The 24,637-nt window shown below is 36.0% G+C and overlaps 1 protein-coding gene across 2 annotated transcripts in view; it reads left to right on the top strand.

Annotated features, from left to right (window-relative positions):
• Window positions 1-15,215, top strand: part of LOC123322577 (limbic system-associated membrane protein-like) — a 67,601-nt gene extending 52,386 nt beyond the window's left edge. For both annotated transcript variants that reach the window (XM_044910522.1, XM_044910521.1), the window contains one exon: window positions 15,049-15,215. In XM_044910522.1, coding sequence (XP_044766457.1) covers window positions 15,049-15,203 — 155 coding nt within the window. In that variant the 3' untranslated portion in view covers window positions 15,204-15,215. The remainder of the gene's footprint in view (window positions 1-15,048) is intronic.
• Window positions 15,216-24,637: the final 9,422 nt, after the last annotated feature.

Here is a 24,637-nt window from a genome sequence, read left to right as displayed (position 1 = left end):
CATTCTCCATGCAGAATGATCTATTGTATTCAGTTCTTGAACTCTTTTGTTCCATCTGCTTGCTCTTAGATCTTTCAGGACATTTTTCAGAACTTGACTATGGCGGTTGAGGTCCCTTCTATTCAGATCATTTTTATTCATCCGATATATTCTTCTGAGTCTTCGATTTTCCCGTATAAGGTCTTTTACTTCTTTAGGCGTATCGCCATGCGAATGACTTGGTGCTGGTCTCTTCACTCTTCTCGTGCTTTTTTCGTAAGCTTTCAATATTGTTGCTTATTGTTGGAATTTCTGTTATTTCCGATTGTATTAAATGGCTGTATTTAGCCCAATGGGTATAATCTCTTATTTCCATCAGTTTTTCTCTTGGTTCTTCTCCAATTGTCAATTCCACGGGATTGTGGTTTGAGTTTCCATTTTCCAAAGTTTCAATCGAGAATTCTTGAGTTATTTTTTTCAATATCTATTACATTTGGTATTTCTATACCAAAAGCAAGATATGTCGGTAACTCTGGTCCAATCACTAGGGCATTTTGTTTTTCGGCGAAATCCTTGAGTTTTTTGCCATTTCTATTCTCTGTTCTGCTGTTTCACAATGGGGATTTACAGTTGAAATCTCCGATGCATTTTTTCGGGTTTGTTCCTTCCAACATGTTGTTTATCTCCTCTTCCAATAAATTGTTTGGTGGTCGCTTATATGTCGAGGTAATTTCGACTCTTTGACGATTCAATTCGGCAACAATCGTCACTGTTTCTGTTTCTCCTTGTGTTTCGTCAGATCTGCTTTTGAAGTAGTATTTCAGATCTGTTCTCACCAATATTGCTAATCCTCCTCCGGTGTTTGTAGTTCTGTCACATCTATATGTTTCATAATTCATGAAATTCAGTCGTCTGTTCCGGTTTATTCTTGTTTCCTGTAGGGCTATAATATCAGGTTGTCTCTCTGATATTATTTCTTCTATCTCGGCTTTCCGAGTGTTGATCCCGTTTATGTTCCACGACATTATCTTTAGGGATTTCGTCCTAATATCCGTAAAGTCCCATAATTCAGTTTACTGAATAATGCTTGGAGTTTTTTCTCCATTTCTTTTTCAAATTTTAACATTATCTTGTTGAACATTTTTTCTGTGAAGATATCTAGATCATCGGCTGGTTCAGATATTTCTCTTCTTTCTGGTTGACTATTTACAGTCGGTTTTAATTGAGTCTTCTTTTGTTCTTCTTTCTCCTGCACCACATAAAACGTATGTAGCGTTTCTTCTTCACCTTTCTTGGTAAGTTCACAATCTTTGCTGCTATGGTTTCCTGATCACTTCACACATCTCCACGGGAAGGAGCATTTATTTTCTGCGTGTCCGTACCTTTGGCATCTGAAGCATTGGCTTGGACTTTCTGCCTTCTTTTTTGGTTCGACTGTAATACAAAGGTTATAGAGTCGTTGGATGTCGAATATCTCCTTCTTTTGCGTTTCAACCAGATATAATGGTATCGGCTTTTTCGTTTTGTTTGATGTCATTTTAGACACCTCAGCATCATCGATTCCCTGGAACCTCAGGTCATTTTTAATCAATTCCAGATCTGCGTCTATAGGAAGATTTTTTTTTCCTCTTCCATCTGGAATGTGAAATACTCTTTTCCAAGTTGATCGAAGAATTAAGATATTTTTCTGTAGTCATCTTCAGTTGTGGCTATAATCTTGATTCCGTCTTTTTTTTATATAGCAGGGGGAATCTGCGACCGTGAAAAAAACACGGGGCTCTATCTCTCGCCCAGAGCAACCCATTTCTAGGGAACACTGTGGGGTTACTCACTCTTCCGAGTTTGCGACCTACTAAACCTAACCTGCTTTTTTTTGGTTCCGGGCATTTGCCTATAAACCATTTATCCCTTGATCGGTTAATTTCTTCTTGCACATTGTCGTGCTAGGGTTTTCATGTTCGTCCATTTCGGATATCTCTTCTTAGTATAGTTTTAATAAGTTTCCGTTCTCATTTTAATCTCTCCTCAATTGATCTCGTGGTCTCCTTTTGTAAATTCTCATTCTTCCTCTGTCTTCCTCCGGATCGTAGTCCACTAGTCCCCTGAGTTCTTCGTTTGGATGTTCCTTCGCTGTTTCGAATAACTTTTCAGCTTTCCCCTCCATAAATTCGGTGATGGTTTCCCACTTCAAATCTCGATATATTTGTTTGTTCCTGACAAACCTAGGCACATCGTAGTAGCTTGTTTTCTGTTGCCTGAATTCTTTGTATATGGCTCTTTGCCGCGAATCCCCAAGCACCTGATCCATAAGTCAGTTGTGGTCTAGCAACGGCTTTGATTATTTTCAATTTTGTCTCATTTGACCTGTGGCTCTTTCCACCTATCAGCGGGTAGAGCATATTCATCGCTGCCTTGGTTTTTTCAACGGCTTGTTTGATATGGCTTCTTCAAGTTAGACCTTTGGTAGGGTGATACCTAAATATTTCGCTTCATTTTTTCATTCGATTTCTTCTCCATCTACCTCTAGATTTGTTGTAGTTCTTAGTCTCCTCTTCTGCAGTAATATCGCTTGGCTCTTTTGTCCGTTGAGCTTTATTTTCCATTTAATACACCAGTCATTTATTTCATCTATAGCTTCTTGTAGTATTCCTTCTATGATTTCTGGCTTGCGATGTCGCATTGCGATTTCCGTGTCATCGGCGTATAGTGTCAGCATAGTCCTTGGAGATTTTGGTATATCGTGAATATATATGTTATACAGTAACGGCCCAAGTACTAACCCTTGAGGCACCCCTGCTTCCATATATCTGGTTGTGGAGTTTTCTCCTTCCACTCTCACGTAGAATCTTCCTCAAATAATTCATAATCAACTTGCACAGTTTGATCAGTTTGATTGAATATCCAGCATATCTCATTTTGTAAATCAATCCTTCATGCCATACTCTGTCGAATGCTCTGGCGATATCTAGTAGTACAAGACCAGTTGCTTGTATATTTTGGAATCCTTCTGTTATGTATTCTGTGAGTCTCAGTAATTGTTGTTCTGTTGAGTGATCTCTTCTGAATCCGAATTGCTCTGCTGGAATGAGATTCAGATTTTCAGTTTCTTCTGTAAGCCTCCTAGCGATTACTCTTTCTACTACTTTTCCTAGGGCGGACAATAAACTTATCGGCCTGTAGTTTTGGGGGAATTTTTTATCTTTGCCTGGTTTGTTGAACACTATGATTTCTGCAGTTTTCCACTTTTTCGGATAGTGTTCAGTCCTCATTTTACCATTTGCAATATTTGTGAGAGCAGCTATACTTTTTCTAGGTAGTTTCTTCAACATAACATTCGTTATTTTATCACTTCCGGGAGCTTTTCTATTTTTCAATCTTCTGATTATCTCCTTTATTTCGAATGGAGATGTTGGTTTTTCTATTTTTTCGTCTACTGGTGGTTCGTCCATTTCTTCTTCGTTGTTCTCAACTAGTTCTTCCAGATCATCATTATCGTCATCAGGTCTGTAATTTATTCTCGATTCTCTTTCGATCGAGTCCGCCAGTGCTTTTGCTTTATCGATATTCGTTTATGCCATTCCTCTTTCTCCGTGGAGAGGTGGTATTTTAGTCTTTTCTCTTCTCAGACATTTTTGCATTTTCCATTCAGAATGATCGATAGTATTTAGTTCTTGCACTCTTTTGTTCCATCTATTTGTTCTCATGTCCTTCAGCGCATTTTTAAGAACTTTGCTGTGTCGGTTTAGATTTCTCTTATTTATATCTCTTTTGTTAAACCTGTATGTTTTTCTTAGTCTCTGCTTTTCCCTGATGAGATCTTTGATTTCTCTGGGTGTATCACCGTGTGGATGTATCGGTGCTGGTCTCGTTATTTTCTTTGTGCTCTTTTTGTAGGCATCTAGTATATTCTTTTCTAGTTTATCAACTGCTCTTTTTAGGTCTTCCGGTGTGTTGATTGTTGGTATTTCTGTTACCTCCGATTGTATCAGATGGCTATATTTAGTCCAATCGGTGTATTCTCTTGTTTGCATTAGTTCTCTTGTTGGCCCTTCTTCTATTGTTAATTCTATGGGGTTGTGGTTAGAGGTTCTGTCCCACAAGGTCTCTCTATCGAGAATTTTTTAGAGATATTTTTCATAATTTCGATATCAATTATATCTGGTAATCCATTTACGAATGCTACGTTGGTTCTTCAGGTCCAATAACGATAGCTTCATGTTTTTCAGCGAGATCTTTAAGTTTTCTGCCATTTATGTTTTCCATCTTGCTGTTCCATTCTGGAGATTTGCAATTAAAATCTCCGATGCAGATTTTCGGGTTTGTTCCATCTAGTAGGTTGTTGATTTCTTCTTCCAATAAGTTATTTGGGGGTTATTATATGCCGATGTGACATCGACTCCTTGTCCATTTATTTCAGCAACAATCGTCACTATTTCTATTTGTGACTCGTCAGATCTTCCTAATAGTGTTTTAGATCTCGTCTAACCAGTAAGGCAACACCTCCCCCAGTGTTTGCGATTCTGTCACATCTATATATCTCATAATTCATGATGTGCAATCGCGTATTTGGTTTTATTCTTGTTTCCTGTAAGGCTATAATATCAGGTTTTCTCTCTGATATTATTTCTTCTATCTCGGATTTTCGAGTTCTGACCCCGTTTATGTTCCAGGAGACTATTTTAAGGGAATTTTCCTAGTTGTATGTTCCATTATTTCAGTTTACTGAATATTCCTCGGAGTTTTTTCTCCATCTCTCTTTCAATTTTCAACATGATTTTGTTGAGAATTTTTTCAGTAAAAGTGTCTAAATCGTCGACGGATTCAGAGACTTTTCTGTTTTCTTTTGTTTTGTTGATCGTAGGTTTAGCTTGGGGCATTTTCAGTTGCTCCTTCTTCTGTACTGGTTTGGGTACTTCTTTTTTATTGTCGTCTACTTTGGAGAGGGTGGGCTTCTTTTTCTCCTGGAATTTTTGAAGAATCGTGCTCTGCTAAGCCGATTTCTTGCCTGTTTTTCCCTTCCTTGTCACTAATTTGAATTCGCTACATCCTTTGTAGCTTGCTGGATGGCCTTCTTCACCGCACAGATCGCATGTGGCATTTCTCTGCTCACCTTTTCTGGTAAGTTTGCAATCTTTTGTGCAATGATTGCCCAAACATTTGACGCATCTGTATGCAAAAGAGCACTTGTTTTGGGCATGTCCGTACCTCTGGCATCTGAAGCATTGGCTTGGATTTTCTGCCCTTCTTTTTGATTCCACTACAATGCAGATATTGTAGAGGCGTCTTATTTCGAAAATCTCTTTTCTCTGAGTTTTGATCAGGTATAAGGGTATAAACTTTTTGGTTTTATTGGATGTCATTCTGGACACCTCGGCGTCATGGATTCCTTGGACCTTTAGTTCATTTTTGATTATATCTAGGTCAGCATCTATTGGGAGATGCCTTATGACTGCGTAGATCTTTTTCTCTTCCTCCATCTGGTAGGTGAAGTACTCCTTACCAATCTGGTCAAAATATTTCCTAATGTTCCTGTAGTCGTCAACAGTCGAGGCTACGTTCCTAATTCCGTCTTTCACGACAGTTGCTCTGTTGCAGCTGAATTTCTTCATGTAGAGAGCTTTTGAGATCTCTACCTAATCGGCTGTACCCATCGTCGTGATGGGTGGAATTTTTTTTTTTAGGCAACTCCGTAGCTTTTTTTGCGGTCTCTTTGTCTGAAGATGAACTTTCTTTACGCGCGCGTTTTGTGGGCGGCGCGTTCTGGGTTTTCGCAACTTGAGTTGCAAAATTTTTCTTCATTTCCGGTTCTGGAGCTACTACCTGTTTGGAGGTATTTTTGGGGACCGCTGCCTGCTTTGCAATTTCTGCAAATGTGGGGGATTTCTGTGCCGCAATCTGTTTTGCAATTTCCGCAAAACTAGGGGATTGAGGGGCTTTGTTTTTATTAACTTCCTCTCTCAAGAGGCGTATCCCCCCGACCAAATAAGCCACGGTTTCAATTAGTTTATTTATTTGATCCTTCAACTGTCTTTTCTCTTCTTTGAGCCTTACAAGCTCCTCTGCTTCTCCATCGCTGAATTCTTCGGTGTCCGTAGCTTCCATGTAGGAGCTCTCATTGTCTGAGACCTCCTACATGGCTTTTTGTCCGTATTGAACTATATGAGGTATTTCTGAATAATAATGAAATATTGGAAATCCTCACTACTATGTTACAATTAAGCTATGTGGCTAAGTTATATATTTCCTATACTATCAGAAAAATAAATCGACTCACCAGTGATATCCGTGGAACCATCGATCAATGATCTGGACTCAGACACTGAATACACTGAATTTGAACGAATTTCCGCTCTATAACACATACACTTATAGAACTTACAAAAAACTTCGGAAGTTTCATAGACTGAATCAAAAATTCCGTAGCTTCGCTAGTGTACACATTCACTTCGACTTTCTCTTTTACAACACGTCCGCTCTTGTCGAGTTCTCATACAACAATGTTTGACCTTGTTACTGGAGGGTCACAACCATAGACATATTAAATACATGGACACGGCGTAGAGAGAGTGGGTGCAGCCGAAATAAGATAGAGCTAGTATGGGCAAAACATTCGTTTGCACTTTGTATTTATCGAAATTTTCACAGTTTTCTCATCAATTTTAGATAAACTTTGAATGTCGTATTGTTTTCCTGTTCTGAAAGTAATAATGGTGTCCACGTAGAGTGCAATTAATAGAACGAAATGGGTTGAAAGGACAGATAAAGTGAAATTTAACAGGTAAAGTACCTTCGAATGTATTAATCGATTTATCATAGTTGAATTATTCATTTCAAATCAATAAATGTTTGTCAATTCTTTTCGTACTAGATTTCCGAAAAGCGAGGTCATGGGGAATAACTGGATTATGGCTGTGAAAAGAAAGGACTTAAATCTGAATGAGACGGCATTAAAGGCAATGATATTTGGTCATCATTCTCCAGAAAAACATTGAAAAACCCATTTTTGCGGTAGTTGATGTTGAAAAAAGAAACTGTCGCATTGATTTTCAATTTCATGGTGCATTCGATTGTAAAAAAATCACCTCGAACAATATTGCTGTGAACAAAACCAATATCGGATACCTAAATGGATATCAAATATAAATTTATTTCTTCACTGATCACAGATGTAACACAGGTATGCTGGAAGTTTCAAAAGTAATCATATATAAATAGCATTCACATCAAATACAGAAATAGTTAATATGGTGAAAACCTTTTCTGGATTCATTGGGGGAGTTTGATACATGTAACTTAGTCAACCCGTAATACTACAATGATGTTTGTAGAAATAATTAATGACATTCATTTCCAAGCTCCCATTATCCATAGTTGATTGATCATCCCATACCTTTTTGATAATCGGTTAATCAATCTTCATTTGCTATCAGCGGATGTCTCCTAGCCATATTTACATATTTATTCAGATTCCAATTAACTCACCTACTTTGAACATGCAAGTATGAATTTGCTTCAAAACTTAGTTGGTCTGACCTAGCTGATGGATGTCAACGATCAAATCCTGTTGAGGTAACTTATCGACTAATCCTGGCCTTCCTCTGCTCCAACAAAGTAATGTGAATTTGCCCTGATCTCATAATAGGAAAAGGGTGATTTAAAAAAAAATTGCGACGATACAGTGAGTAAATATTGTAATAATACTCAAGAAGCACATGAGTTTGGAAGAAGAAATGAATGCCCAAAATGCGAGCTTTTCCATTGAGACAAAATACAAGGTATCCGAAAGCAAGTGAATAAAACGTCACACCACGTTAAAGTAGACCAAATACTATTGAATAACACCAACATTAGTTGAGCGAAAATGTACTGTATGCTTTCTAAAAATTATCCAATTACATAGTATGCCGATTGTAATGTCTATTTTTCAACTTTTCGATCAATATTGATGAATAAGAAGAATAAATTAGGTTGCTAATAATTATGATTGTTTCATTATTTTCATCCAATCTTAAAATGTGAAGCGATGTAAAAGAAATATCATCCGCGGGAACTTATTTTTAGTCAAAAGTGATATTACACACGTAAAAAATCTTTTCAGATATTGAACCAACAAGAAATCAGAATATCATGTTGGCTAAAAAAGTGCTCAATTGTTTGGGTTGAAGAAAAATGTGAAATTTTGACCATAACATCATTCATTTGGGTATGTGTAGGTATTCAAAAAATTACGATTTTCAGGGTTAAATATTTCATCACAACAGACCGCCTGTTACTGAATGGTCACAACACGTAATATGTAATATTTGTGATGACCAGCGATTTGGTTTGCAAAAAAATCTGAAACTTTTACTCGATCATCATTCGTTTAAGAGTAGGTATTCGAAAAACTAAAGCTATATTTTGGCGATGAACAGTTGAAATATATTCAAACATTTTTGTGTGTGACGTCAGCGCAACGCCAAACTACGTTGTCTTTCAAAACCTACGACATATTTTCGAAAAATGTTTAGGTTTTTCAAAATTGAAAAACTGAACAAAAACAGACTGAAAAAGGTTACGACATAGGCATTTGACATTTGAAGAAATATATAGAAAAACTCTACATTTAGGAGATTCTACTTAGTCTTACTGATGACTGTAGCTTATTTTTCATGACTATTGGCTGTGAGTTCTTCTGTTATTATGTTTGTTCGTTTGTTTACGTAATTCTTTCTGACTGATAACTTTTTCAGATCCTGAAGATGACACAATTGGTGTCGAAGTATAGGTATTAGCCAAAAAGTTCTTTCAATTACCATTTGCCTACGCCACACACACTTATTTTGCTGTAGCAGATATATAAATGAAGTTTTATTTATTGAACTTATTTGTTATTCATAGACAATGTGTTGAGATGGTTGAGTAGAAAGTTTGAAGATCCGCTAATAATACAACATCAACATCTTCAAATGAATAATAATCAATGTTTTGAGCAACTGCCATTCGAAGTGACACACTTAATGAGAGTCAACAGTGTTAAAAGGGATTGTTTACGTGGAAGCGTGTTAATAGTTATAACCAACTACTAGTTTATTAATGATTGAGATATTTCAACGTGCAAGCGAAGCAAGCACGTTAATGTTCGAGATCATTAATCGCTAAATTAATAAACAAGTTGATTAGATTTTTCCGTCGACCTCATTTTGAATTAAAAAAGGGAATTCTTGATTCCAAACATTTTTTATCGATAACTAAACGAATTTTCCATGTTCATATCGGAATGTTGATATCGGAATGTTGATATTTATGCGCCCGATCGAACAATTCGAGAAGTTCATTGACGTATGACATTTGGAGTAAATCACATTGTTATCGTTCCCTACAACAATATCTCTTAGAATGTGTGGAGCTGGTGGAAGCTGAAGTTTTAGTACATACATATAGGTATAGTTTACGATAATAATACATAATTTGAAACTGTTGAGAGGGTTTTTGTTGGTCTGGGTTGAAGAGACTCAAATTAACAAAATGCCGACGTTTCGATTTATTTAAAATCGTCTTCAGGGCTCTATCTATTGTAGAGCTAAAGAAGGTAGCATTACAAATCAACAAGAAAATGTCAGAACAATTGGGAAGGAATCATATATAGAAAGTTTTGTATACGAACAAACCACTAAAGCAAGCAAACATTAATGAAGGGTAAGGGAAAAAAAAGATCGAACACATTAACAACTTGGTTACATATATATAAATATAAAAAGAGAATTTATTATTGACCCTTCAATGAAATAAATTGAAGCTACTCACATTGTCAGTTGGTCTCTATTGTCTTCAGTAATAAATAATTGAGGGATGTTATGATGACAGGCATACTACGGAATTTGACTCGAATGAGAAATGAAAATGAAATATATTCAACGTGAATAATCATCTGTCAAGAAGGGAAGGAAACAATATGTAGACACACGAACATGACTGATGTTACGTTAAGATGTGAGATTTCTTATTCTTTAGATTATATTGAAATAGGCTGTGTTCAAATTCTCCATCCACGTTTACAGTTTACTTTATAGACGGAAAGGAATAATTCATTGCCTTTTCTTGATGTTCGTGTCCTCAGGTCATCGGGTTGTTTAAGAACTGATTAGTACCATAAACCAACCTTGTTTCGTCCCGACACTGAGGATATCACTTTCAGCCCATCCTTTATTTTTCGTTGTTTTTTGATTCCTCTGCAAGTTTGAAAAAAACTGGACACATGAGGCTGAACAGATGTCACCGTATCATTATTGAGATAAACTCGCTTCGCAAACGATCTCGTTAAAAATTCGCTCGTTAAACCCCATACTATCTCGCTTAATAAACCCCAAAACTCAGTAAAAACTCTCCAGATATTACTTCCAAATTTAAGTTTAGTGTAAAGTGCTCGCCGAAGTCTAAGACGAACATTTTCGGACGATAAGTGATAGTGGCCAGGACCTACATCAGAAACCATTCCCGAGGTGCAAGTGACCGTGAGGGTCGGTAAGTTCAGCCTCTCAACAAAAAATACAGTCCACTAACATCGAACATAAAATTTGATCCTTGCAGAGCCGGATATAATTGTGTTAATTTGCCGATGTTCATTAATTTACTTTCATTTTGCGGAAATTGGTTTCCTCAGTGTTCGCCATTTTTGCTAACGTCATCATTTCCATTTCGGTAAACTCGCGCATTGTATATATACACCTCTCTTTCTTTTGCTCTCTCTCTTTCATAATTTGAATTATTTCATTTCGAAAAAGCCCCACTCTAAAACAACTCGATTACGCTTAGTGGCATCTCACTCTGGCTTTGATACCTCTCTCTCACGCTCATTGCGTATAGTTTAAATTTTCATTCAGGTTTTCTGTTCGAATAGTTATTATTTGTTTACATTTCTCTCAGTGAAATTCTTAACTTCTAATTCTCGAAATGGGAGATCGCAAACTGAAGAACCTTTTAGCACAAAGGGATTTAGAATGTACAAAATTAGAAGATCTAAAAAGGATCGCAGATTATGCATTATCAGATATAGAGGTACATCGAAATTTTAAATGCAGGTACAAACATATCGAAGATATTTTGAAAAGTTTTGAGACATTTAACAGTGCTATAGTTTCAATTGTTTCGGGAACTGAAGGTGGGGATCTCAAGCCGCATTATGATGCTTTGTCTACATTTAGGGATAAATATTACAGAGTTCAGGCTATTTACTCTCAATTATTCGAAGATAAATTGGAAACTTCCAAATCAGAGGAAGAAAATTCATCACATAGTAAGGTTAGATTGCCAAAGTTGGAGTTGCCGACGTTTGATGGCGATATAAGAAATTGGCAAACGTTTTGTGACGTTTTCGAATCTTTAATTCATAACAACCCAACCCTATCAAATGTTGATAAGTACAGCTATTTGCTATCTTGTCTGAAGGGAAATGCGCTTTCAGTTGTGAAATGTACCCCCTTAACTGGTAATAATTATATTATCGCCTTTAACGCTCTCAAAAAACGTTATGAAAATAAGAGATTGATAGCAACGGCTCATTGGCACACTATTACCAAATCTAAACCTATTAATGTTAGTGAAAATCCTCGCGCACTACGAAATTTAATTGACACTTTTTCTGAAAATTTGAAGGCTTTGGAAAATCTCAAGTTTTCCGTCAAGGAGTGGGATTTTGTAATGTTTAATATGCTCATTGAACGTATAGATTCCACGACGCAAACAAAATTTGAATTAGAATGTGGTTCGAACATAATTGTTCATAATTATTACCAAACCTTGTTTACCTTTTTGGAAAATCAGTGTAACGCTTTGAATAATGTCGCCTTGTGTAGTTCACATCCTAACAAGTCATTTACTCATATCCCTAAGGCTCCTAAAACAGGAACTAGCTCCAGTTTTCTTGTGAATTCCTCATTTTCACTGAGTTGTAATCTATGCTCAAAACCTCATCGTATATATACGTGTCCCGATTTTCTTGCACTTTCGGCTAGGGAAAGATATGCCCTAGTTCGAGATAAAAAGTGGTGTATAAATTGTTTGGGTTCTAAGCACTTAGCTTCGAATTGTAACTCGAAATCGGTTTGTAAAAGGTGTTCTCGATCACATCACTCTTTGCTTCATTTTGATGAATCCAATCCATCTAAGAGCGTTAATAAAATTCACCCAACTAAGACAGAATCGAATCATTCTGAAAATATGATTAGTTCACCCATTATTGATGCCTCTACAAATTTATTAGCAAATTCTAAAGGTACTGTTCTCTTGTCAACAGCAATTGTTGATATTTTGGATTTTTCTGGTGAATGTAGGCCCGTACGTGTTTTGCTCGACAGCGCTAGCCAGTCTTCGTTTATCACCAAGAAATGTTGTGATAGATTGGAACTGCCTGCATTTTCCCTCTCTATAAATATAAAGGGCGTGGGTCAAACAAGTGCCTCAGCAGATCAGGGTGTTTCGTGTACTTTGAAACCTCATGGTTTTGACACTCCCATATTAAATGTTGATTTAATTGTTATTCCTCAAATTTGCTCGAACATGCCATGCTCAACAATTCCCATAGAGAAATTCACAAAATTTTGTAACCTCAAATTAGCTGATCCTGAATTTAATGTGTCGGGTCCAGTAGATTTGTTGTTAGGTGCAGATACTTTCGCTCATATTGTAAGAGGTACAACGATTAAAGGTTCGCTCAATGAACCAGTTGCTCTCGATACCATTTTTGGGTTCGTCATAATGGGCAAAGTTGATTTTCCTCTTCCAACGGTCAACTCATTCGTCAGTTATACAGATAATTCTCTTGAAGATTTCGTAAGGAAATTTTGGGAACTCGAACAGATTCCACCTCGCATCGTCTCCTCTACCGAAGATTTGTTAGCAGAAAAAATGTTTTGTGATACTCTTACTGGCAGTCCCTCCGGTCGATTCAAACCTTCTCTGAGAGATTTTTGAATTTCAACTCTCAGCATCCTTTCACTCATAAGATTAATCTCATAGAAAATCTGAAGTTTAGAGCTACTCATTTAGCCAGCACAGAGTTTCACGTTGATAATATGAACAAAATTAAAAGTTTTTTGATTAAGAATAATTATCCGGTATCATTGATTAGAAGAATTTCAAACAGAAATGATTCAACATACCTAAAACCACTACTAACCACAGCTAAAAGATATTTTAAGATTCCCTATATACAGGGTTTATCTGAAAGGGTGAGTCAACTCTTAAGAGATCAAATAGTTGAAATTGCCTTCGAACCAGCCAATACCGTCGGGGGATTTTATTCCAAGTTGAAGTCGAAAACTGCTCTTGACTTGAAATCTGGTGTTATCTATAGTATCCCTCGCAGAGAGTGTAACAAAGTATATATAGGACAAACTAACAGGTATCTGAGAACTAGATCGACTGAACACAAAAGAGACTGTGTCAATATACACAATCCAGCTAAAATGAAAGATAACAACACTGCATTAGCTAATCATTCTTTCAATGAATTACACTCGTTCGATTTCGATAGCGTTAAGATACTTGATTGCCAAACTAATTTAAGTAAAAGGTTGTTTTGTGAAATGCTGGAAAAAAAAAGAAGTAAATTCTCTCAATAAGAGAAGTGACATTGAGAATTTGAACACGGCCTATTTCAATATAATCTAAAGAATAAGAAATCTCACATCTTAACGTAACATTAGTCATGTTCGTGTGTCTACATATTGTTTCCTTCCCTTCTTGACAGATGATTATTCACGTTGAATATATTTCATTTTCATTTCTGATTCGAGTCAAATTCCGTAGTATGCCTGTCATCATAACATCCCTCAATTATTTATTACTGAAGACAATAGAGACCAACTGACAATGTGAGTAGCTTCAATTTATTTCATTGAAGGGTCAATAATTATCTTTTTATATTTATATATATATGTAACCAAGTTGTTAATGTGTTCGATCTTTTTTTTCCCTTACCCTTCATTAATGTTTGCTTGCTTTAGTGGTTTGTTCGTATACAAAACTTTCTATATATGTTTCCTTCCCAATTGTTCTGATATTTTCTTGTTGATTTGTAATGCTACCTTCTTTAAATAGCGTCTTAATGTGTACCATCTATTGTAGAGCCCTGAAGACGATTTTAAATAAATCGAAACGTCGCCATTTTGTTAAATTGAGTCTCTTTAACCCAGACCAACAAGAACCCTCTCAAAAGTTTCAAATTAAAATAAGGTCTTTAAAAATACGTCAAATAATATAATACATAATAATTATTTGGGTAGCTGGTGAATACTTCTATTTTCGATTGCTCACGACAATTATGCATTAATAGGAAATTAACCATTTAAAGGGTTCATTATAGGCTAATTCCGTGTACATTAAAAAGAGTTCGGCAGAAATACTTATTCTCCTAACAAGTGAGGAAAGTGATACTTGCCCGCACGATGCGAAGCAGAGTTCGGGTAAGCAGTTGAGTGCGGGTAAGGCACTTTCCGCAAGAGTTAGGAACAAAATTTTTTCAACAAGCGCTTGAAATATATAAATATTATATCCATTTCATGAAACAGATCATATCTTATTTGATTAACCCATAATAACCTAGTGTTACACATATGTAACGCAAATTTCACTGGCAAATCTATTTTATTTCTCAGTAACTGTAGCTATTAGCGTTACATATATGTAAGTAACACCATTTTTTTCAAACAAAAACTATACAATTTTCAAACAGAAATTGAGTTGTTTTTGTCTTGTACACTCTATAAAGAATATTTATTCAATTAGAATAGTGATCATAACTCAGGTTATTAAGGGTTAATTCATCTATAATGACAGACGTTCTGTATGTCGTTACCATGGATTTCTCATCGTTGGCGTTCGCGGTGCATAGAGACATGATAGCATTTAATTTACTCTATAATATTTGCGTGCGGAAAAACCCCTGCTAATCCATTCCCGCGGGAAAGAAATAGCAGGCGCACCTTTTGGGAACGCGCAAGCTTGTAGGAAAAATATATTTTTCTGCCCAAAAATTCAAAAAAATTATTGATAGTAGAAAACTATGTTCTGATTCAATTTTTATTTCAGATGTTTCCAATGACCTGGTTTCTCCAATTCAGACACAAGAAGATAGCAACATTATTCCTATGGATTTGACTGGTAGTTCGAACGTTCCTCTGAAAAGTGCTATGATATTGAACCTAGTCCTAATTTTAAATATTTGTTATAAGAATATAAGTTGATTGACAGGAAAATATTCCCAATTTCTAACAGATAACCCACAAAAATAACTTGTTGAATCTCAACTTCTGTTATACTTCGTTATACAGTTATACCGAGTGTTTCATCATAAATTGGACAAACTTATATGGTCGGTGAATGGTACCGGGAGAATCATTTTTGCTTTATGACATATACCCCGTTTTCTACCCATTAGCGAGATACGGGATGTTCAACGTCGTATTTGAGCAATATTCTAATGAGTACGGTCAGTTATGTATAAACCTCAAAGTAACGACTTCTGGTCACATCTGAGTATTTTTGAGTGCTCAATTCAGAAAAGATGAAATTATGTTCGCTACCGTCTGATAAATTGTATATATTAGAATATCAGGATTATCTATTATTTGAATGAGGGGACCTGAATAGCACTTCCTGAAACCACGTCTCCTCTCTTTTTCAATAATTTTCGGCATTTTTGTAATATTAATTGATATTAGTTGTGGCAACGGCGTTATGACATTAACGACATTTCAGGAGTGCCAACGTTATTCCCTTATAGTTACAAAAACTTGAGAAAATTATTTCAGGGCTAACCGACTGCTAAAATGAAAGTGAATGGAGTATACATAGAATGGATATTCAGTGCTACGAATGAATGTTTTATGGTACACACATTCGATGTTTCTCTGTCTAGCGCGACTCTAAAGCAATGGCGTCATATTGAAAAATTTACATACTTCGTATCTATTCGTACTGAAAATTTATGTGACAATGATGTCCGAGTCAACTGTCTTAATTGTGATTGGTGACACTAAACCACTATCTCATTCCAGTCTTTGGAATGTTTATTTTCCATTCCATGTATCTATGTATGTAAGGCCATAGCCTTAATTATGGAGAGTAGAGAGAAGGAGAACGATCGTTGTACCAAAAATGTTTCTCCAAAAACAGAGAAAATAGAAGTTCGATGAGGGCTGGGGATTTAAGCATCAATTTGAAATGAACAGCATTCATTTTATTTTAGGTTATGTGTCATCGTAGTTTCTTCTGATGATTTTTCAAATATGTTTCTTCAAATCTATATCAAATATGAGTTTTCTGAATTATATGCAATAAAATAACAGTCACATTATAAAGTGGGCTAAGTGATCAGCTTAATGCTTTATTCGTTCATAATAAATGACGAAATCAATGAAATTCAAAAGAAATCACTCATCAATAAAATTGTACCTACGTTTGTTTATCATTATTTATTGAAAACAGGTATGTTAGTTGGTGAACTGTAATCTTCAAAATTATAAACATTCGCAGTGAGGAGTATAGAACGAATCAAGACAACAAAAGGTACCAATCAGGTACCAATGATTTATCACTTTTAGAGTAGATTCTGTTTCCAATACTAGGCTGAGGACCGTTATAAACCATATGTTATGTTATGCCAACAAAATTCTTCAAAAATATCCAGTTCTGAACAATGTAGTTTCATTGGTTAGATATTCTTACTCAAAAGAGTCCAAGAGGGATGACAATTTCGATTTCGTTCATAATGAATTCATCATCTTTTTGATATCTTCATCGCAAAAGTGCTCTTGACACACAAATTGATTCCGAGTCGATTCTGGAGGTAAGGTTTTTTTACAATTTTCTCCCAAAAATGCACTCCGAAATTTCATCTCTTCTCCTTTCTGTCCGATGCCAAAACACACTCACACTAGCGCACGGCACCCAGCACCCAGCACATGGCAAGGATGTTGACCAAAGCATCTACGGAGCATCCATCCATGAAATCTTTCCGATATCGAATCATTTTTTATTGTCATTATAAAAAAGGTTCAGGGCCACTAATTAATCAGTTGTAACGTGGTTATCTCGGAGAAAACTTATCTCGAGCGCCAGCTATTCTTTTCACTAGGAAGAATAGCAAACCTACCAGAGTAGCTGCTAGTCGGAGACAGAGTTCGCTGTTATTTAGGGTGGTAGCGATAACGAAGTAGTCAAAATCAAATTATGTACTAGTTTATCCAAACCTTCGGAAACTGATTATATGAACAACGGAGATATGTGTAGGTATGAAATATGAGCGAATCTATCAGCAAACATAATCCGGTCACGAGCACTTTGTAAAGTTTATACCGGGTACAGTGAAAAATCAAAGGTTGTTCAATACAATGCGCCAACCAGAACTGACGAAATGGATAGTAAGGATGACCTCGCGAAGTGAAATGACTTGCTATACGGTATCGGGATGTAATTAATTGTATTTCTCCAATGAAAAGAAACACAACTAGGGCGGATCTATTCGAGACTTTTATTCGCTACCCCAAGGGCTAACGCTCCATGACTGATAGCGAAGAAAAGGTCTATTTTTAGCGCAACTACGGGATTTCACTGACGGCGAGCGGTATCTCTTATTCTATGCCCCAAGGGCTCGCGCGCCATGACTGATAGAAAAGAAGAGATTTCGAATTCAACACTCATGACGCGGAACGCGGACAGGGGAGTTGACGGGACTTTTCCTTCAGTACCCCAAAGGCTTACGCGCCATGAGTGATAGCGAAGGGAAAAGTCAGACTCGCGAAACAGGGTAAAGTACGACAAAATATAACAGAAAGCGTTACAGTACAGCAGTGTCGAAGAAGTAACCGGTGTAGGTCTAATTAAGAAACTGAACGGTAAAGACGGGAACCTACCTCCTTCATTTCAGGCACTCGCGGAAAACAAACGCAAACTAAAAATTAATTCCTAAGAGCACTAATACTCGCAACACAAAATTATTTATAAATTTGTTGAACGGCTTGTCGTGCACACAATTAAAGTCGAATCGCAGAACAGTACGGAGCGTAAAAGAGTCAAAGTGAAAGAGCAGAAATCAAAAAGTAAAATAGTCGAAAGTAAAAGAGCAGAAATCAAAAAGTGACCGTCGCGGGGGAAAATCTGCTTTTATAGGCAAATCCCCCACACGTTAAAATCTGAAAATTCCAGAATGCGACAAGAATGAAAAATGCCGTCAGCTCCGGTTTATCGCATATCAACATCAGAAAAACGCATGCAGGAAAATCAACGTTCAACACAGATAAACGCTTTTTTTACATTTACTGTGCCTATCGGAATGAATATACTGAATATTTGAGAATTAAATCCGGTGTGTAAACAATTATTTAAGGAAATAGATGAAGGTGTGGTCTTTGCACTAGCATCAAACACAATTCGTACAGGAGTGGACACACTATCTTTAAAAATTGGATGATGTGCAATTATATAATGAGGTTTATTTTTTATATGTTGAAAAAGTTCATCATCTAATTTACACACTTTACTCATGTGACCTTGTTGAAGGTAATCTGAAATAATGGCATTATATTGTTCCTTAAGAACTGGTGCTGAATCAAATCTTTTTTCTAAGCAAAAAAATCTTCTCAATGCGGTAGAATATGAATCACCCAAATTATGGGGATCTATCTTGAAAGGTAGACACACTGTATATCGACCAGAAGTAGATCTAGAAAAAGTAGCCTGAAAATGGTCTTCACAAGTTAACTCGTCAGTTGATTCGAAAATGTGATCGAGCGGATGTATGCAAGCACCATACAGGTGGTGTCACGAAACAAATTTTTCTCTACTACAATCGTAGTGCAATATCGAATGTAATAAAATATAGAAACTGTAATAATAGTTACCATCGTTCATGCTGTGAAAAACGAAATTTCATAATTTCACAGGATGGTGATTTTGAGTGTTGTAAAATTGATGAACAATTCATGGATAGTGTCTCATACGAATCTGGGATGGAAATTCTGAAAACTAAAATCGAATATTGTAACCCACAGTTGTACTAGGCCTATCGGCTGCTCAGATGGATACGGTGAGGGGTGAGTCCCCAAAATTTTCTTCACAGAACCTAACTTTAGTTGGGCGCCAGGTTTACCACGTAAACCAAGAGAAATCCTGCTTCAGGGAAAGTTGAAGAAAAGGGTTTTTTACAATTCTATTAAAATTAAAAATTAAAAAAAAAAAAAAAAGTTATGATTGCTGAAGGCTGATTATATAAAAAAAAATACAAATAAGCCGTTGTAGAAAGCTAATTGGGCTCCAGACAGAATTTTGATAAATATATACTGATCGAGTTAAAGTTATAAAAAAACAGAAATTTTGAGACCTCACTTGTTCTATTCTGGGTATTTCCCGTTGGATGGTAATTGGCAGAAAATTTCAGTTCTCACTGGTTCAATCCAGATGCCTTTGATTTGCAGTTCAGTTATTGGAGGCTCGCTGGGTGTATATCAACCAAAAGAATTCAATCCACGAGATTCTGATCTTAAGACTCAGCTTCCCATACAGCACATGACGTCCAATGGACGTCCATTTTATATCCAAATGATGTACAAACGTCCACGGACCTTATATGGAAGTCCAATGGATGTACATTTCTGGACATTTACTGTACGTTCATAAATGGACGTTTTATGGATGTCCATTGTACTTTAAATAAGGGATGTTGGACAAACATCCATATACGTCCCATATTGGACATCCTCTGGATATACAAATCTGGATCTTAATTGTACAATCAGAAATTGTACGTTAGTGTACGTCCATTCAACGTACAATTTTGGATTAACGTCAATTATCCATGAAAGTACATCTTTTGGATGTTCGGATCTGGATACAAATATGTACTCCCAGAAATTGTACTTTTCTATACGACAACTGGATGTTTCATTTTCTAGTATCTATAATTATTCATTTCTCAACATTCGTAGGATGTACATTTCTGGACATTTACTGTACGTTCAAAAATGGACGTTTTATGGATGTCCATTGTACTTTAAATAAGGGATGTTGGACAAACATCCATATACGTCCCTTATTGGACATCCTCTGGATATACAAATTTGGATCTTAATTGTACTATCAGAAATTGTACGTTAGTGTACGTCCATTCAACGTACAATTTTGGATCAACGTGAATTATCCATGAATGTACATCTTTTGGATGTTCGGATCTGGATATAAATATGTACTTTCAGAAATTGTACTTTTCTGTACGACAACTGGATGTATCATTTTCTAGTATCTATAATTATACACTTCTCAACATTTGTAGGATGTACATTTCTGGACATTTACTGTACGTTCAAAAATGGACGTTTTATGGATGTCCATTGTACTTTAAATAAGGAATGTTGGACATACATCCATTAACGTCCCTTATTGGACATCCTCTGGATATACAAATCTGGATCTTAATTGTACAATCAGAAATTGTACGTTAGTGTACGTCCATTCAACGTACAATTTTGGATCAACGTGAATTATCCATGAATGCACATCTTTTGGATGTTCGGATCTGGATATAAATATGTACTTCCAGAAATTGTACTTTTCTGTACAACAACTGGATGTATCATTTTCTAGTATCTATAATTATTCATTTCACAACATTCGTAGGATGTACATTTCTGGACTTTCAAAAATGGACGTTTTATGGATGTCCATTGTACTTTAAATAAGGGATGTTGGAAATAACAGGAATGTGTATGCAAGGATATACCCTTGTATGGCTGCCATGTTGGTCTCGGCTCTTATTGAGAGTAGGTACATACTGACTGTGTTGAAACCCAGATGTTCCGCCTTCTCATAATTATTCGTTTTTTTACTCTGGAGCTTTCGTCCCAAAGACCAAAACATTTATTTTTCGAGTTTCATTTGAGTGACACACAGCGAAATATTGAATCAGAACAGAATATCTAAGAGAAACTCATTAATCTGTAATCAGTGGATTTTGAAGTGGACTTGACATATTTTGTAAATTTGTGAATATTTTGGCTTTAGCTTGTTGAACTACATTTGAGGTATAGTGTCTAGTTCTAGTTCCAGTGTGTGCTGCATATATTGGATAGTAACGAGGTGAGTCGAAATTTTTATTTTTGAGGGAAGTGGCAAATTCACGTGTAGATAGAGAAATATAATCTAATCGGTAGATATGTTGAAGGAATTGAATGTTGAATGCTTATACGAACCACGAATGTTCATCCCTGTTTCATGTTAATTTGATTATTTCATTAGTTATAATTATATTCATACTATCGTAAAAAATATATTTTTGTCTTTTCACAACCATGAATATCTATTATTTGGTAGGGGGACAACAATATAAGAATATGAAAGGGAATTACGAGAAAACATCCAGAAATTCAATTTTCAATAGATATTATCACCATTCTATTATAATTATAGTATGGTGATGTACTGATATATAATATGACAACAGCAAAATTTCAATGAAATAAATTTACAGAAACGACCATACACTCCAGTAAAGGGGACAGGAAGGAGATAGAAGAGGCTATTTCTAAATGGGTTCGAGGAGCCAACGATAGAAAATATATCATAAGTGTTTCCTGTTCAGTGTATATATACCTATATATCTGCTTCTTTGATATTCAGTTTTTTATAGTTTAGTTTTTTTTTGCTTAGGGGCAGTAGTCCAATGTTCAAATTATACTTACTTGTTATTTATTTTATTTTAATTTTTTACATAAAGATGTGGAACATTTCCAGGCATTTCATTCTTCAATAATCCCAATTTCCTTATAATTATCAATAAATATATGTATTGATAGGTGGGATTTTAAAATACCTTTTTCGAATCAAACTTAAAAAATGCTAACCCCAATAAAATGGGCATTTGAGACTCCCAAATAACGTCCACTTATGTACAATGAATGGTCGAGAAAATGTCCGAACCCCACTGGTTTAACATCCTATGGACGTACATACAGGATGTACAATGGACGAACATACAGGTATGTCCATAGGATGTTAAATCCAGTGAGGTTCGGATGTACAATGGACGTACCTGTATGTTCGTCCATTGTACATCCTGTATGTACGTCCAATGTACATCCTATATGTACGTCCACTGGACATCCTGTATGTACGTCCATTGTATATCTTGTATGTACGTCCAATGTATATCCTGTATGTACGTCCAATGTACATCCTGTATTTACGTCCAATGTACATCCTGTATGTACGTCCAATGTACATCCTGTCTGTACATCCATTGTACATCCTATATGTACGTCCATAGGATGTTAAATCCAGTGAGGGTCGGACGTTTTCTGGACCAAACATTGTACATAACTGGACGTACAATGGATGTCCGTCATGTCCATTTTGTACGTCCAATGGACATTCAATGGATGTACATGTGCTGTATGGGTTCAGACGGTGTTGCTTCCCTTCAATGTCAACTGATACTCCAACGTGCAGTGCAGAATAGACAAAAATTAGTAGATGTCAAAATGGTGGTCGATTTAATTCTGTTACAACTAACTCCTTCGACAGTAATATAATAATTGGAATCAGTACAAAACGCCTTTTAAGTGTTAAGTGAAATAATTCACAGAATAACGAACTTTAAGTGATTGAATAGATAAAAAACTATGATCAAGTTCAACAAAATATAACAAAATTCTAGCTATATCTTTCCGGAAAGAGAAAACAAATTCAACAAATTGGTCAAACTAGAATTAACCAAATAGAAGTACAACAACTTTTCAATAAATCATCCGAAAGAATTATATCAAGAAATTAAAGAAAAATGATGACAAAAAAAGGAGCATGTACTCTCTGGCAGGTGAAGAAATGAAAGGAAAAAAGGAATTAATAAATAAAGTCCCAACCCACTGATGGTGAGCAGGATGAAAATTACGAAATTCAGCAAATTAAATTTCTGAACAAAGAAAATGAAGTAAAATTAATATGATTGAAATTAATCAATAAAGGTATTTTATCACCAGATATAACGTACTCACTTTCCGTCACCTGTTAACAACGTCAAGTTCAAAATCTAATTGATTTGAAGGTCAATTCAAATGGAATTGAAAATGAACTAAGAAAAATCCTCCTAAGAAAAATCCGGTTAATTATTCCGTATATTACGGAAGCAGTAGCGTCACGGCGATGAGGATTAGGGTTGTAACGAGATCGTTACAATTTTTGATGGAGTTCCTACGCGAAAAGGAGAGAATAATTCAAGATAAGTCCACGATTATAGCTGACAAGGAGGGAATTATTGCATTGCTAAGCAAGGATAATAAAAGGCCGCAGATTGTTGATGTTTCTGACAGGTATGATAAGAAGGTTGAAAAACCTAAAACTGATAGTGGACGTAAACAATCTGAGGAATCTGGAAATATGCTCTCATTGGGACCCCCTTTGGTGGCGGATGGCGTGGGTGTGGTCGCCCTCCCTGGGGAATCCCTTTCAGCTGGCGGTTCCACAAATGATTTCAAATTGGTACGGAATAAGCGTCATGCGCATATTGTTGTGGACGATGTGAATACTAATCATGGAAATGGTAGGGCGTCATCGTCAACGTCAAGTAGCGGCAGTGGCAGGGGCAGTTAAGCTTCAGACCGCAAGGTATTAAGAAATGAGTTCAAGGAGTCATCAGCGAGTCTGGCTGTACGGAAACGTAACAATTCTCGTTTGTCAATCATTGGTGCTTCAAAGGAAAATCCTGTGAAGGCAATTTTTAAAAAAATATCGCTCTTTGTCTCAAAGATCTCCACTGATACTGAAACTGAAGTATTCAATAAAATGGTAAAGATGAGTTTTCCTGATATACGGTGTGAGCTCTTTGAATCCAAATTTCCAAATTTTTATAATCTTTTAGAGTAACTATAAATGCAAATAATTTTAATGAAGCAAAAAATAGTAGTAAATGGCCTGATGGTGCTCTTGTAACTCAGTTTTCTCCGCGAAAACCGACAATAACTTCGAAAGAAGTTTGTTAGAGAACAGGAGATCTGTGACAATTTCGAAACCTGTAAATTTTTCGCTGATGCACCTCAATATACAGGGCTTTGGCAAAAAGTGTAATATACTTGAAGCATATCTTTTGAGTAATCACAGTCCTGATTTGATTTGTATAACTGAGCATTTTGTTGGCTATGATTGTGAAAATATTCTTAATGTTGATGGGTGGTTGACTGCATCCACTTTCTGTAGAAAAATTTACAAACATGGCGGTGTTGCTATTCTGACCAAGAATAGAGATTATGTTGTTCTCAATGAAATAAATGTCAAGTCGGTTGAGCTTCACTGTGAGTTAACTGCTATTCGTCTCAATAGACTTAATATTACAATGATTACCTGCTACCGTTCACCTTATGGTGATTTTGATAATTTTTTGACAATCATTGAGGATGTTCTTAGAACTCTTGTGAAGTCTAATGTTTTAATTTGTGGCGATTTCAATGTCTTGTTCAATGTTTTGGATAATAGGTCTGGACGGTTGTGCGACCTGCTCAGTAGTTTTGGTTATCGTCACACTGTGCTGGAGCCCACTAGGGGTCGTAATTGCCTGGATAACATATTTTTAAATTTTTTTCTTCACAATGAAAAAATAACCAGGGTTGTTGACAGTAATTTTTCAGATCATAGA

Source organism: Coccinella septempunctata, chromosome 1, assembly GCF_907165205.1.
Source record: "Coccinella septempunctata chromosome 1, icCocSept1.1, whole genome shotgun sequence".
Classification (NCBI taxonomy): domain Eukaryota; kingdom Metazoa; phylum Arthropoda; class Insecta; order Coleoptera; family Coccinellidae; genus Coccinella; species Coccinella septempunctata.
Note: the sequence above shows the minus strand (reverse complement) of the source record. Positions and strands in the feature narration are given on the sequence as shown.